This window comes from Panthera pardus, unplaced genomic scaffold (genome assembly GCF_024362965.1).
Source record: "Panthera pardus isolate Hobbes unplaced genomic scaffold, ASM2436296v1 HiC_scaffold_4, whole genome shotgun sequence".
Classification (NCBI taxonomy): Eukaryota; Metazoa; Chordata; class Mammalia; order Carnivora; family Felidae; genus Panthera; species Panthera pardus.
This window is the reverse complement of record NW_026526969.1, coordinates 10,708,262-10,722,831: the sequence shown is the minus strand read 5'-3', so window position 1 is coordinate 10,722,831 and position 14,570 is coordinate 10,708,262. Positions and strand designations below refer to the sequence as shown.

General features: G+C 39.2%; 1 protein-coding gene across 2 annotated transcripts in view; it reads right to left on the bottom strand.

The window, feature by feature from the left end:
• BAIAP2L1 (BAR/IMD domain containing adaptor protein 2 like 1) overlaps window positions 1-14,570 on the bottom strand; it is a 94,654-nt gene that overhangs the window by 66,271 nt on the left and 13,813 nt on the right. For both annotated transcript variants that reach the window (XM_019422600.2, XM_053894226.1), the window contains exon 2: window positions 2,379-2,454. In XM_019422600.2, coding sequence (XP_019278145.2) covers window positions 2,379-2,454 — 76 coding nt within the window. The remainder of the gene's footprint in view (window positions 1-2,378; window positions 2,455-14,570) is intronic.

The window sequence follows — 14,570 nt, the reverse complement described above, 5'->3', positions numbered from 1 at the left end:
TAAAGAATACTATTCTCATAATTTTGCCATCCCCCCTTTGTGAATACATTAGGAGATTTTCTATCACTTGTTTTAAGGAACGAAGCATATTTGTCCTATTTTAGTGGTTGACCAACTACTTCATCAATCTAATCTACAAACTGCTACCAGATAATTTTCCCTTAAAGTACAATTTCATTAGGTTACAGGAGTGCTCAAGAACCTTCATGGCCTCGACTGCCCATAGTGTAAGCCCACACTCCAGAGTTCATGACAGATTTTACAGAAATCGCCTTGGATAAACCATACCTCCCAGAATTCCCAACTTTTGTAGTCCCCTATACATTGATTGGGGGCTTGGTCATGTGACTTGCTTTGGCCAATGGGGTACCAGCAAGCATAACTCCCACAGGGATTTGCACTCTTGGAAGTCTGCTATGCCAGAAAGCGGGAGCCCAGCCCCCAGCTGACTGCAATTGTAGGACTGAGCCCCAGGGGTCCAGAGAACTGCACTGCCTTTACAGGACCTTGAGAAATAATAAACTATTGCTGCCTTAAGCCACCAAGTTTAGGGAGACTTTGTTATGTGGCTATAGATAACTGATGCTGCATTCACATGCATTAACAATCTAACCCATTCCACCTTGTATTTTACTATTCCCCAACAGCTTCTCACTCATGCCAGTCTGGGCCTCAGATTTTGGCTTGGATGCTGTCTTTTCTGCCTGAAACCTAACATGTGTCAGCTTGCACAGCTCCTACAAGGCCTCCCGCCTGCTCTGTTCCCCACCAACTTCACTGCTCAAATTCCTGTGACACTGCTCTTTCCATGCTCTTTGTTAGCTGTGAATGTTGTCCTGACTTATGACCTAAGTGGTGACTGCACATCTGGCATCCTCAACTATACTACAAATTCTTACCGAGGACTTTACAAATTTATCTCAATTTCTCGATGGCTTCAGTAAAAAACAGATGGCCTGCAGAAATTCTGGAAATACTTTAAAAGTGCAAAATAGTCCCTTTGGGGAGAAGCCTTATTTAGCAAGAGACTAAGCTGCTGGCAGCTCCCTGAGTCACCTTGTAAAACTGCCTCGGAAAGGCACCAAGTGCTAGAAAGAAAAAAAACCATCGCAGGTCATTGTGACTTCCTTCACAGGGGCATCTAAAGCAATGACTTTGTGGCCTTGTGACTAAGCAGTCACGGAGGGAGAGTCAGCTGTGCAAGAATTCTAAAACCAGTCTCCTGCTCTTTGATAAGGGAGGTGAGGGGTCACCTACAGAGGTCGCTGACACTTCTTGGGGGGTGAGGGATGGTTTCCCAACAGTGAAAATGTCTGGCAAACAGCACAGAGATCCAGAAGAAAGTAAATAAGTAGTTTACTTTCCCATGATTATGACAACTGGGCACCTGTCATCCAAACTCTAGCTACCATACCCCCTCTTCCTGGGGCATGCTTATGCTAAGGGTATATGAGGTCACAGATTTATTTTCAAAACCTCAAGAGGGAGCAGCCAAAGGTGTGACATGGTGAAAGAAGGAAATGAGAAATACATAAAAGACCCAGAACTTGATCTGAACCATTGGAAACTAAGTTTTCTACTTATGGTACACGGTGGTTTTAGTGAACCAAGGTACAGGGTGAAAATGGTGTCTGAATATTTTTGGGGTGACACTTGTTACATAGGGAGAATTATTGTGACTGTGTTAAAATCTAGTGATTATCAGCATCTCAAGTTTTTAAGGTGATCACTGATAACATTCACCTCTTAGTAGGGAAATCCATGTGTAGATGCAGGTCAGCTTCCTCCAATGAAACCTCTTGAAACTAGCAAACAACTCCAGTTCACAAAGAGAGACAAAAGCCAATGCCTGAATTCATTTTAAAGGAAGCACTCTTTTGGAAATGAAAATTTTAACTTCAACCTTTAACTCAGATGTTTTTCCATTCAGGCTAAAACTTTTCTCATATCACTATCAGAAGTTATACACCCAAAGGCAAGAAAGTATTCTACATAAATAAAAAGAGAGTAATTCTTCTGCTGCAAGACACTAACAAATATTTTAAGCACACATTTAATATATGTTATTAGTTCACGACGAATTTGGTTTGCAAAGTGGAAAACATGTTTATGGCAATGATGTAAAAGATTGAGTCCGGTCAAAAACCATGATCTGGTAATTGAAATACATCACTTAGAATAGCCAATAATTCAATTTATTCATTTCAAATACACTAATATCCTATCATTGCAAACTTCCATAGAATTAACCTAAGTATTGTTTTTAACTTCAAGATATTTCAAAAATTCACTATTAACCACATAAAAATAATTAAGTAAAATATTTACTGAATGGTTTTTATATGTGCACTATATTTATAAATTTAGAAAACACTTACCATTAACAGCTTTTTCATAATTTTTTCCTAGGTTTATTAAATTTCGTAGCCCAGGATTGAACTGTTCCATAACATTCTGACAAACAAACAAACAAACAAATTAATAAGATAAGCAAACAGTAGATCAAGTAATCTTTAGACTTTGTCACTACATAGCCATGGATGCCTGTGTATGCTCGACAGTACGTCTACAAAGCCATGAATGTTTACTTTAAAATAATGAAGAGCACATACTTCTTTACTGATGGAACAGGGCACTCGTACTGGCAAGACACATGTGATCCTGGCAGTTTCCCAGTTGCCCAAGGGCTGCCTAGAACCTACTATAAATGGAGCAAGTAGCCGACACGCATACCTCCAAAGCATACCCCACAGGAGTTACAGGCCCAGAAGCTGATGCTCCCAGTGGGGTTTAAGTAGGTTAATGGTTGTCACGCTAATGTTAAAAACAGGTGTGCATGATTGGAACCTTATAACTATATAAGCAACGTTTTGGTTATCAATTGAACAGACATTTCTTTCTTTCTTTTTTTTAATTAACGTTTATTTATTTTTGAGAGACAGAGACAGAGCACGAACACGGGAGGGGCACAGAGAGGGAGACACAGAATCCGAACCAGGCTCCAGGCTGAGCGGTCAGCCTGTGTTGAACCCACGAACCATGAGATCATGACATGAGCCAAAGCTGGATGCTTAACTGACTGAGTCACCCAGGTGCCCCTGAACAGACATTTCTAAGAGATCTTGTTTTTACTATGCTTAATAACCAGGAGAGGGTATGAGGGTGGGTGTTGCTGATGGCCCTAGGACACAGGCCAGTCTGCGACCTTCTGTCCAGGTGGTCACTGGCATTTTTTTTCCTAGTGATCAGTTTATTCATTAAGTACTTATGGAGTAACCACCGAGTGGTAGGTAGGTCCTGTGCACACAATAGTAGATGGAAAGACATGGTTTCCCTCTCATAGATTTCATGATGCCATATCTCTGCAAATGTCATGGTTTTCATTTTTAAAAGTGTTATTCTTATATCACTAGAAAGTCACAAACATAGAGACAAGTGCTATGATAAGTATAAGAGGCAATTATTTAGAATGTTGACCTAAACTTAGATTATCCTAAATCTGAAGTACAGACAAAAGATCATTCCTATGGGTTTCTGACTTCTTGACTAAGAATACACGGTGACTGAATGTATTTGTTCCATCTACAAATAATGAGCTTCACAGCATTAGCCACTCCGGGTGGACCACTCAAGTCTCCTTACCTCCTCTCCCCAAATGTGAACCCTATTTGTACAAGACCAGGCAATAAAAAGAATGAAAAACACACAACATTCAAATGGCAGATACTTGATACACATGCTCTTCAGGATAAAAGGTTCTCCTTTATAAACCAGTACAGAGAGAACATAATAACTTTTATTTTATCAAACAATGATAAAGGCTTATCATGAAAAAGAACCCTTGGCTCAACCTTTCCCTAAACTTCAACTTACTCCTAAGAGCACTTTCAACTAAGTTGTTATTCTTATATTCATTGCCATAGTTTTGGATAATATTCTTGATTTCTCAATTTTGGACAATAATGACTGGCTTTCTACTACCCTAGATAAGGGCTCAGCTCTCCATATCACTCCACTTTCCCTACCCCAATCCTTCCTATATAATTAAATGGCAATTTGCTGGTAAGTTGAGAGGGTTTATTATGACATTGTAAATACCGGTCACTACAATGCAAGGAATGTACTAGGGATTATGTTCCTTTCTTGGTACAGTCTTTGTTTCTCCTGGGATTAACAATCATCTCATCACCCTCCACACACACCACCCCTCCCCGGCTTAGTTTTCCATGAATCTACCTTAAATTTTTCCACATGCTCCATCCCATCTAGCAGAAGTCTATCAATATTATTTTTCAAATGCACAAAGTTGTCAGCTAATCTTCCATTCCATTTTTCCCCTGAACTTCCTCCAAGGACTCCGTCCTCTTGCTCAGTCTGGCCTGTCCCTGCCACGCTGTTACCCTTGCATGTCCTTTTCTGATCCCCTGTGTTAGAGCTCTCATTAACTGGACTCCACACCTTCGTCTTTCATTTATTCCCATTTGCTGAAGATCATTCTCCAAGAACAACCTAAGGAATGATGCATGATAGATAAATTTGAGTCACCATGTGTCTGACATTATCTTTACCTTGACATTTGATTGATATTTTGCTGGCTAGAGTATTACAAAGCAAAAGTGATTTTCCTTTAGAATGTTAAAGATACTGCTCCACAATTTTTAGCATCCAGTTTTGCTACTGAGAAGTCAGCCATCATTTCTTCTTCCTTTGCATAGGACATAGTTGGGGGTGCTTATTTCTGGAAGACTTCTCTTTATCCCTGTGTACTACATAATGGTCTGTCTTAGTATGGGTACTTATTTATTTTACTGGGCATTCAACAGACCCTATCCATATAGAAAGTTATGCCCATTAGGTCTGAAAAATGTTCCTGTTTTGTTTTTTGTCTCTCCCTACTTTCTGGAATTCTGATAAGGATTTTACACATCCTGAATTTATTATCTAATCATTTTACCTTTTTTCTTTGATTTTCCACTTTTTGTTCCCCCATCTCTGACAGATATCAACTTCACATTCCAAGTCTTCTATTATGTTTTTTAAAACTTTTGATATCATATTTTAAATTTGGGCTCTTTGCAGTTTTTTTTTTTAATTATCCCTTTTTAAAAGTATCCAGTTCTTGTTTTGTGAATGATGTATGTCTAATCGGAATAAATTATAATTTTTTTGTTATTTTCTTCCAGTTCTCCATATTATCTCCTAATTATTTCTTTTCATTGTTTGGCATCCATCTGTCTTTTGTGTTGGAGGCTTTCCTCAGACATCTGGCAATCCCTGATAGCCTGTTCATATTTATAAATTTTAAAAATTTTTTTTAATGTCTATTTATTTTTGAGACAGAGAGAGAGCATGAATGGGGGAGGGTCAGAGAGAGAGGGAGACACAGAATCCAAAGCAGGCTCCAGGCTCTGAGCTGTCAGCACAGAGCCCAACACGGGGCTCGAACTCACGGACTGTGAGATCATGATGTGAGCTGAAGTCGGATGCTTAACCGACTGAGCCACCCAGGCGCCCCTAGCCTGTTCATATTTAAGAGTAAAGTCCTAAAATGCTGGCTGGAAGCTTGTGGGTGTGGGTGTGTACACTAGGGTTGTTGTTGACTAGTAGGCTTCATTCAGAGTAACTGGACAAGTCAGCTATAGACAAACTGGCCATGTGACAGTAACCAGGGTCCACTGAGTCTCTCTAGACCAGTTTCTTATTTCCTATCAGGGGTAAGGGAAGAGGCAATGGCCAGGTGGCTGGCTTTCCCCACCCATCAGGAAGGTGACTGGGTTGGGAATTTCACAGTTTACTGAGTTGATTTTTACTGAATTCCTGCTCTCTAAGGTTTATTCCCTCCACCTTCTGCTGTTGTTTCCAGGTCGAGACCTCCTATGATTCAGTATGCCCTGAGATTAAATCTCGAGTCTGCCAGGCAGAGAGAGCTTCTAGTAGTAGTGGTGGTTCAGGTAGGAAAGAAAAACTGTCAGTTTAACCACCTTGTGTAACTCCTTTTCTGGCCCTGGGTGTCCCCTCCGTCCCCACCTTCTGTGGGCCTGCTCTCCAGCCTCTCAGGTTCTTTGAGGTGAATGGCTCAGCTCTCATCAGTACTCCCACTGCAGAGTCTTTAAGTTTTCTTAAGGCAGTTACCACTCCTCCAAATTTTTCTAGGCTGTTCATCAACTGCTCTTTTTTCAGTCCTTTCTACCATGAATTTATGGCTTCCACCCACCCTCCTTTCCTCTCCTCTTTTTCTTTTCCTTCCTTTGCTATCATTTCAATGTATTCTCTCTCTCTTTTTTTTTTTTTAACGTTTATTTATTGAGAGAGACCGAGACAGAATGCGAGTGGGTTAGGGGCAGAGAGAGAAGGAGACACAGAAGCCGAAGCAGGCTCCACGCTCTGAGCTGTCAGCACAGAGCCCAACGCGGGGCTCAAACTCATGAGCTGTGAGATCATGACCTGAGCCAAAGTTGGATGCTCAACCGACTGAGCCACCCAGGCGCCCCATCATTTCCATGTATTCTTAGAAGAAAAACCTCAGGATCAATCTGCTGTATTTAACTGGAAGTCCACTCATCCTGTGTTATTGAAGCCAGTCATCTGTTTGAGCCTCATTTACAACCAGCAGCCATAAAGCCCCAAAGCCAAAGATGACTCCCATACCAGTCTCTCTGAAAGATCTAAGTCTCAATACCGGATCACAGGGACCTAAAGCCATAGCTGCTATTTCTACCCTCTTTTCTCAATTCCCTTGTTTTGTTTTTAGGCTTATTTTGAAATTGTTCAAGATTCACAAGAAGCTATAAAAACTGTACTGAGAGTTCTCACATATGCTTTTCCACTGACAGTAACTTATATAACCATGGTACATTATCAAAACCAGGAAACTGATATTGGTACAACGCTTAACTAAACTGCAGACTTCATTTGTATTTACCAGTTTTTTTTGTAAGCTTCTTTTGTTTTTGTTTTTTTTTTTAAATGTTTTTATTATTTATTTATTTTGAGAGAGAGAAGTCCATGAGCAGGGGCAGGGCAGAGAGAGGGGGAGAAAATCCCAAGCAGGCTCCGCACTGCCAGCACACAGCCTGATGTGCAGCTCGATCTCATGAACCATGAGAACATGACCTGAGCGGAAATCAAGAGTGGGATGCTTAACCGGCTGAGTCCCCCAGGCACCCCTGTATTTACCAGTTTTTATATCACTCATTTTGAGGGGGGAAAGTGCATTGTGTCTATGAAATCTTAACACAAGTATAGACTTGTGTGACCATCACCACAGATACAGTACAGAACCATTCCACTAACACAGTGATCTCTCTCATGCTACCCCTTTACAGTCACACCCTCTCCACCAATCTCAATCACTCTAATTTTGTCATTGTGAAGATATTATACAAATGAATCATACAGTATGTGACCTCTGAGACTGGCTTTTTCACTCCACACAATGTCCTTAGGAACCATCCAACTTGTTGGGTGTATTAATAGTTTATTCCTTTTTTTGGCTAGTAGTATTCCACAGTACAGATGTATCATAGTTTATTTATACATTTACCCGTTGAACATTTTGGTTGTTTATAGTGTTTGGCAATTGCAAATCAACCTGATATGGACAATCACATACCGATTTTTGTGTAAACGTTAAGTGTTCATATCTCCAGGATAAATACCTAGGAGTTCAATTGCTGCGTCATGTGGTAGGTATATGTTTAACTTTATAAGAAACTGCCAAACTATTTTCCAGAGTGCCTGTACCATTTTACATTCCCATCAGCAATGTATGAGATTTTGGTACTTTTTAAAATCTAATAACTTTATTGGAAAATAATTGCTTTTTAATAAAAGGATAAAACTACTTTTCAATATCTCTTTCAAAATTCTTATAATAATCTTAAGAGACTAAGTCTGGACAACAAGAATGTAAGTTCTAATAAAAAGATAAAACTTGGGGTACCTGGGTGGTTCAGTCAGTTAAGCGTCCAACTTCAGCTCAGGTCATGATCTCTTGGCCTGTGAATTCAAGCCCCTCCATCGGGCTCTGTGCTGACAGCTCAGAGCCTGAAGCCTGCTTTGGGTTCTGTCTCTCTCTGCCCCTCCCTCACTCAGGCTCTGTCTCTCTCTCTCTCAAAAATAAACATTAAAAAAAAAAAAATTAAAGATAAAACTTTAAAAACATCATTTAAAATTCTTATAATAAACTTATGAGGCTGAGTTTGGAGGGGTAAGAATATAAGGAAACAGATGCAGAGCTAACTCTGTCTACTAGAATACAGTCATTAAAAAGAAGCCCAGATCTGTGTTTTTTCTTAAGATTATTCTTAGTTCAGCTAAGCCAAATAAGAGGAAAATATAATTTGATTTCTTGATATAATTCCTGAAATGTTTACATATAACTCCTATCTTAAAATATCAAAAACAATGAATTAATGAGAACTTCCAAAATTAACACCCAAGCATAAACCAACCATCCAAATGATTCTACTGGGGAAAAAAGTTAACTCATAAGACTTAGGACTACAATAAGCTTCAGAGAAAACAATACAAGAGTTTTTAGGCTCGAAAGTTTAACATACACTTCAATTTCTTATTATTTAAGTTCAGCTACAGAAATTTTTCCCCCGGAAACTTTGGCCCCCTTGAACAGTGGAAAATCCATTTCTACCCTGGCTCTTGGCCATTAATCTAGTTATTTTAGCTGAAGTACATGTATTTTTAAACTCAGGAACAAAAAAGCAGTGCTGCCTTTGTACTCCACAATCTGTAAAGTTTTATAAGTAGCAGTGGATATCTTTGTGAACTGGATGGGTCCCACATTTTTTTGAGAGGGCAGTCGTTGGGTCAAAGGTCATATGGTGTGTTAAGGTTTATTAAGACCTGAATTGTTCACATGGCCTAAGATTTAGAGAAAATCACCAGCAGTAATGAACAAATCCATTTTAAGTTTGGCACTAAAAATAAAAGGTTTAAATACCAAGTATAAAAACAAAAAAAAAAACGGTCCAAGAAACACTATTTTGTTACAATCAATAACAAAAGCTCAGTTACTGCCTGGCAAGGAGGATAATTTGCCAAACCAGTTTCCACCAGAATGAGTTTCATTTCCATTCAGAGAGCAATATGGATAGTCTAAGCTAAAATAACTGGCAATATCACCGTTCTACTTGGGCTGAGTCTCAGGAAGAGGAGTTGGTTCTAGCACCAAAGTCAATAAGCAGCATTGGAGAATTAATGGTTAGCTGTTCCAAATAAAATGCTGAGGAATAAACCACACACTTTCCACCAGATTTCTAGCTGGCCCATTTATCTCATGCATTTCCTCTGCCTACTGTGGAGCTACAGATCATAATTTTAAAATGAATTATATAATCTTGTGAAGGTTTTAGCTTCCTCACCATTTAGATTTTTCCTTCATTTAAAAAAAAAAAACAAAAAAAACAATTACCTTTACCAACATGGAACTAAAGACAATGAAGCATACATTAATTCAATTATGACTAGCCAGATAAACTGAGCTGACTTTAAATTTCTAAGAATTAGTTTACGTTTCTTTTTCCAACTCTCTACATGACCAAGGACAAATTATTTGATATATCAGTGCTTTATTTTTCTCAGTTGAAAATTGTGGGTAATATTTACACTGGAATAAGCTTTTAAAAGTGATTTAAGAATCTCTAAGTAAATAGGGAGTTTTATAATGTTCTTCAGGTAACATATTTACCCTTGAAAGTTTCAATGCCATTTTATATAATCTCATACAAATTAATCCAGTAATGTCACAAATGCTTAAACTAATTAAGGCATATTCTCATTTCATGTGACAAGATTATCTGTTAATAAGGATTAACTGTTTGAGAATACTTCTAGATAGACATCATTTGTAGAAAATTTTACTTATCCCTTCCTTGTGTTGTTGGAAGCCACCATTCCTGGACTAACATCAGTATTTGATTATGTCCCCTGCCTTTAGGGAAGATATTAGTGAGTAAATTTGGCAAAAAAGCAGCTGCTTGTAGACTAATAGATGGTCAGAAGAGTCATGTTTTCATATCCATCTTCAATGGGGAGCACAAGCCAAGTAAAGGAAAATAAGACAACGGAGATATTCTGTTTGAAGTATTAAGTTACAGCAGAAATTGTCAAGATTCAAATATGTAAAACACAGAAATGCTTCCTATCAAACATGAATAGTGTTTTTGTTCCCCTTCGGTCTGTATTATCTATCTATGCTACTAGCTTCTAACTTGCATTATCTATCGATTTGTATTATCTATAATTTGTAACATGCATTCCAGTAGCAATGGGCCCGGTTAACGCTGGATGAAAAAAAACTGAAAAAAAAATTGGGGAAATCACATCACCACCTCGCTAAGGCTCAATCTCCTCTTCTTTTTTTTTTAACGTTTATTTATTTTTGAGACAGAGAGAAACAGAGCATGAATGGGGGAAGGTCAGAGAGAGAGGGAGACACAGAATCTGAAACAGGTTCCAGGCTCTGAGCTGTCAGCACAGAGCCCGACATGGGGCTCGAACCCACGAACCGCAAGATCATGACCTGAGCTGAAGTCGGACGCCCAACTGACTGAGCTACCCAGGCGCCCCTCAATCTTCTCTTCTATAAAATGGAAATAATGATAATTTGGACTTCATGAGGAGTATGAAGATTCAATGAGATATTAAGTAGTATTTATGCAACACTTAGGTGCTCTTCCAAGCACCTGGTACTTAGTGCACACTGAATCAATTGTAATAATTAATATTGCAAGACAAAAGCTCTAAAATATTAGTCATCTCTTCAAGTGGATGAACATTCCCATTTCCACAGATGTCTCCAGATACCTCAGTTCCTCTCTGTAATATGAAAATAAATGATACTGGCTATTCTACCTTGAAGGGTCACATCAGGATGAGAGAGACCATGAATATAAAATACTCTAGAAAAGTGTGGGATACAAAGGAAATCGAAGGTGTTATTATTTCTTCTATTCAGTTGAGAATATTTTATTCTTTTTCCTAGGTGAGATAAATTTGGCATTTATGGAGTGCTACTATATTTCAGGCTCTGTGCCCATGTTTTACATGGGCTGTTTCATTAGATCCTAACAACATGATTATTATTATCATCATTTTATGGATGACACACCAAAGCTTTGAGATGCTAAATTTAAAAACCTTGCTGAAGGGGTGCCTGCATGACTCAGTCAGTTAAGCGTCCATTCTTGATTTCAGCTTGGGTCACGTCATATCTCACGGTTTGGGTTCATGGGATCGAGCCCCGTGTTGGGCCTGCTTGGGATTCTCTCTCACTCAAAATAAATAAATAAATATTTAAAACTAAATAAATAAAATAAAAACTTTGCTGAAGATCGCAAAGGTCAGGCCCAGGCAGCCTCCCTGCTAACCTTTGCGCTCACCCCTCAGGTCTCAATACAATTCCTCGAAGTGAATTGTGCAATCGTATAAGCTGAAAATGATTGTATAACAGAGCATTATTTTAGTGTGAGAAATTATGGGAGACTACAATGTTTTCTTTTTCTTTTTAGAGGATTTCTTGTGATATTACTCCTGATTTTTTATTAATAAAATATACTAATAGCAGAAGAATTAAACCAATATTGACCAATTCTACCCGGGCAAACAAATATTTGACCTTCTTTTCTTTCCCTTAAGAAAAAGAAAAAGTTGGGGCGCCTGGGTGGCTCAGTCGGTGAAGCGGCCGACTTCGGCTCAGGTCATGATCTCGCGGTCCGTGAGTTCGAGCCCCGCGTCGGGCTCTGGGCTGACAGCTCAGAGCCTGGAGCCTGTTTCAGATTCTGTGTCTCCCTCTCTCTCTGCCCCTCCCCTGTTCATGCTCTCTCTGTCTCAAAAATAAATAAACGTTAAAAAAAAAATTTTTTTTAAAGAAAAAAAAAAGTAAAGAAAAAGAAGATTCCTCAACTACCTATAGTCCTCACAAGAATAATGGTTGACACTATCATACTGATTTTCTTTAGTGTAAAGGAATTAAAATATTACAAAACCACCGGATGTTTTTAACCACCCCAGCCACATCTTGTATCTCTTGACTTTCTTCTCCCCAGAGGGAACCATCAATTAAGAATGCTGTTAATTTTCTAACTCATATTTTATACTTTTACATATACATATATTTAGTCCTGACTGATACATAATTTTGTTTTGTACATTTTAATAAAATAAATGGTATCAAAATACATTTCACTCTTACTTTTTTTTTTTTTTAATTCAATGTTATGTTCCTGAGACCTGCCCACCTGGTTACATATTGACTGAGTTTATTCTACTACTTTAAGTCTGCATGGTATCCCATTGTGATTGTTAGTTTTAGGTGTCTGCATAACAGTTAGTAAATTAGGTACTAATTTAGGTGTTGCTGTGAAGGAATTCTATAGATATGGTTAACATCTACAACCAGTTTAAGTACTATCCTCAATAATCAGGGTAGGCTTCCTTTAATCACTCGAAAAGCCTTCAAGAATAAAACTAAGGTCTTCTGAGGAAGACGATATTCTGCTTGCCTACACTACAGATTTCAGACTTCCCAGCCCTCACAATCAAGTAAGCCAATTTATTTCCTCTACTGAGTAGCATTTAGATGGGCTTACGAGTTTTGGCTAATATGAAGTATGTGGCAAGGGACTGTACATGTCTCCTTGTACTACACAGGTAAGAAATTACCTAGAAACAGAATTGCTGAGGCATAGAGTATGTGACAGATTTCTCAATTTTGTTATATACCATAATATACTTTAGAGAAAGCAGCTGTAGCAATGGGTGCTCCCACCATCACTGTATGAAAGCACTATCTTACCACACACTCACCAACACTTAGTGTTGCCACAGTTTTTTTCCTACCTGATGAGTGAAAAACAGTAACTTTAAATTTTTTTTTAATGTTTATTTTTGAAAGAGAGAAACAAAGTGTGAGCAGGGGAGAGGCAGGGGGAGAGGCAGGGGGAGAGGCAGGGGGAGAGGCAGAGAGAGAGGCAGAGAGAGAGGCAGAGAGAGAGGCAGAGAGAGAGAGAGAGAGACAGACAGACAGACAGATGGACAGACAGAATCCAAGCAGGCTCCAAGCTCTGAGCTGTAAGCCCAGAGCCCAACGTGGGGCTCAAACTCACGAACCGTGAGATCATGATCTGAGCTGAAGTCAGAAACTCAACCAACTGAGCCACCCAGGTGCCCTGTAAACAGTACCTTTTTAAAAAGAACTTTAACTGCCTCCCCTGTCAGCAATAAAAAAGTACCCATAACTGGAAATATCCGAGCAGGAGAGGAGAAACAATGAAAGGTAGTTAACTAGTATATTGCAATGGTTTCATCCTCAACTCTCAGGTCTACATAGATTTAAGGTCATCAGAGAGTTTATCCATTTAACAGCAGGGTAGGGCACCAAAAGCCTGGATACTTCATATAATTAAGCAGGTTTGGCTCTGGCCACCCCCTTCCCTGCCCCCAATCACTGTGCTCCAGGCACAATGGCCTCCAGGCTGTTATCTGAACACACCAAACCCATTCCCACCAGAGCTATTTTGTATTTGCTCTCCTGCCTGAAGGCTCTCTTCCTAGATACATGTCTACCAGTTCTCAGCGCCAACCCTCTCAGAGACACTTTCCTCCACTTGCCTCCCACCATGTCTGGTAGCACCTCTATTTTCCTTCTCTCTCTGGCTCCGTTCCTTGCTTCTCTTCCTTCAAAAGGCTGATCACTAACTCACATGATATTACCAATCTATTTACTGTTTCCTTAGTAGGAAATGCATGTAAATTAAGGCCAAGGGAGATCTGTAGCATCAAGAACAGTGCCTGGACCATCTAATGTCCAAAATGTACTCATCAACAGCAGTTTTCAATTGTTGTTGTTGTTGTTGTTGTTATATAAGAGATATATGTGCTCATGGATGAATCAGCTACACAACATGCCCTCAGTTCATCTGAACATACTGCAACAGACACAATGACCCAGTGGGCCAATTAGTTGTGAAAATCAGGTGTGAGGTCATACACTGCCTGCACCTTCTTTAGCTCAAAGTAACAGCTCCAACTGAAGGTCACAAAAGCTGTAAGGCTCTGCCCTATGCTTACTAAGTCATAGCAGGCTTACAAAATCTGAAAATGCCAGGGCTTCCCTTGTGAATTCTGACTTCCCAAACTTATGTTTCTCCAAGTTGATTTTTAAATTACTTTTTAAGTATTAAGCAGTAATGTGGCCCTTAAAAAAGTACCTTGCAAGAGATACCCCAAATGTCCAACTGGTGAACAGATAAACAAACATGGTACATCCACAAATGGAATATTATTAAGCCATAAAAAGAAACAAAGCACCAAAACACACTATAACATGTAGCGACATCATGCTAAGTGGAAAAAACCAAGTCACAAAAGACCATATATTATAGGACTCGGTTTATGTGAAATATCTAGTAAGACAAATCTATGGAGACAAAAAACATATTAGAGGTTGTCTGGGGCTGGGGATGAGAAGGAGGAATGATGGCAATGGTCACAAACGACCTTCTGGGGGTGATGAATAAAATGTTTAAAATTGGATTGTGGCGATGGTTGCA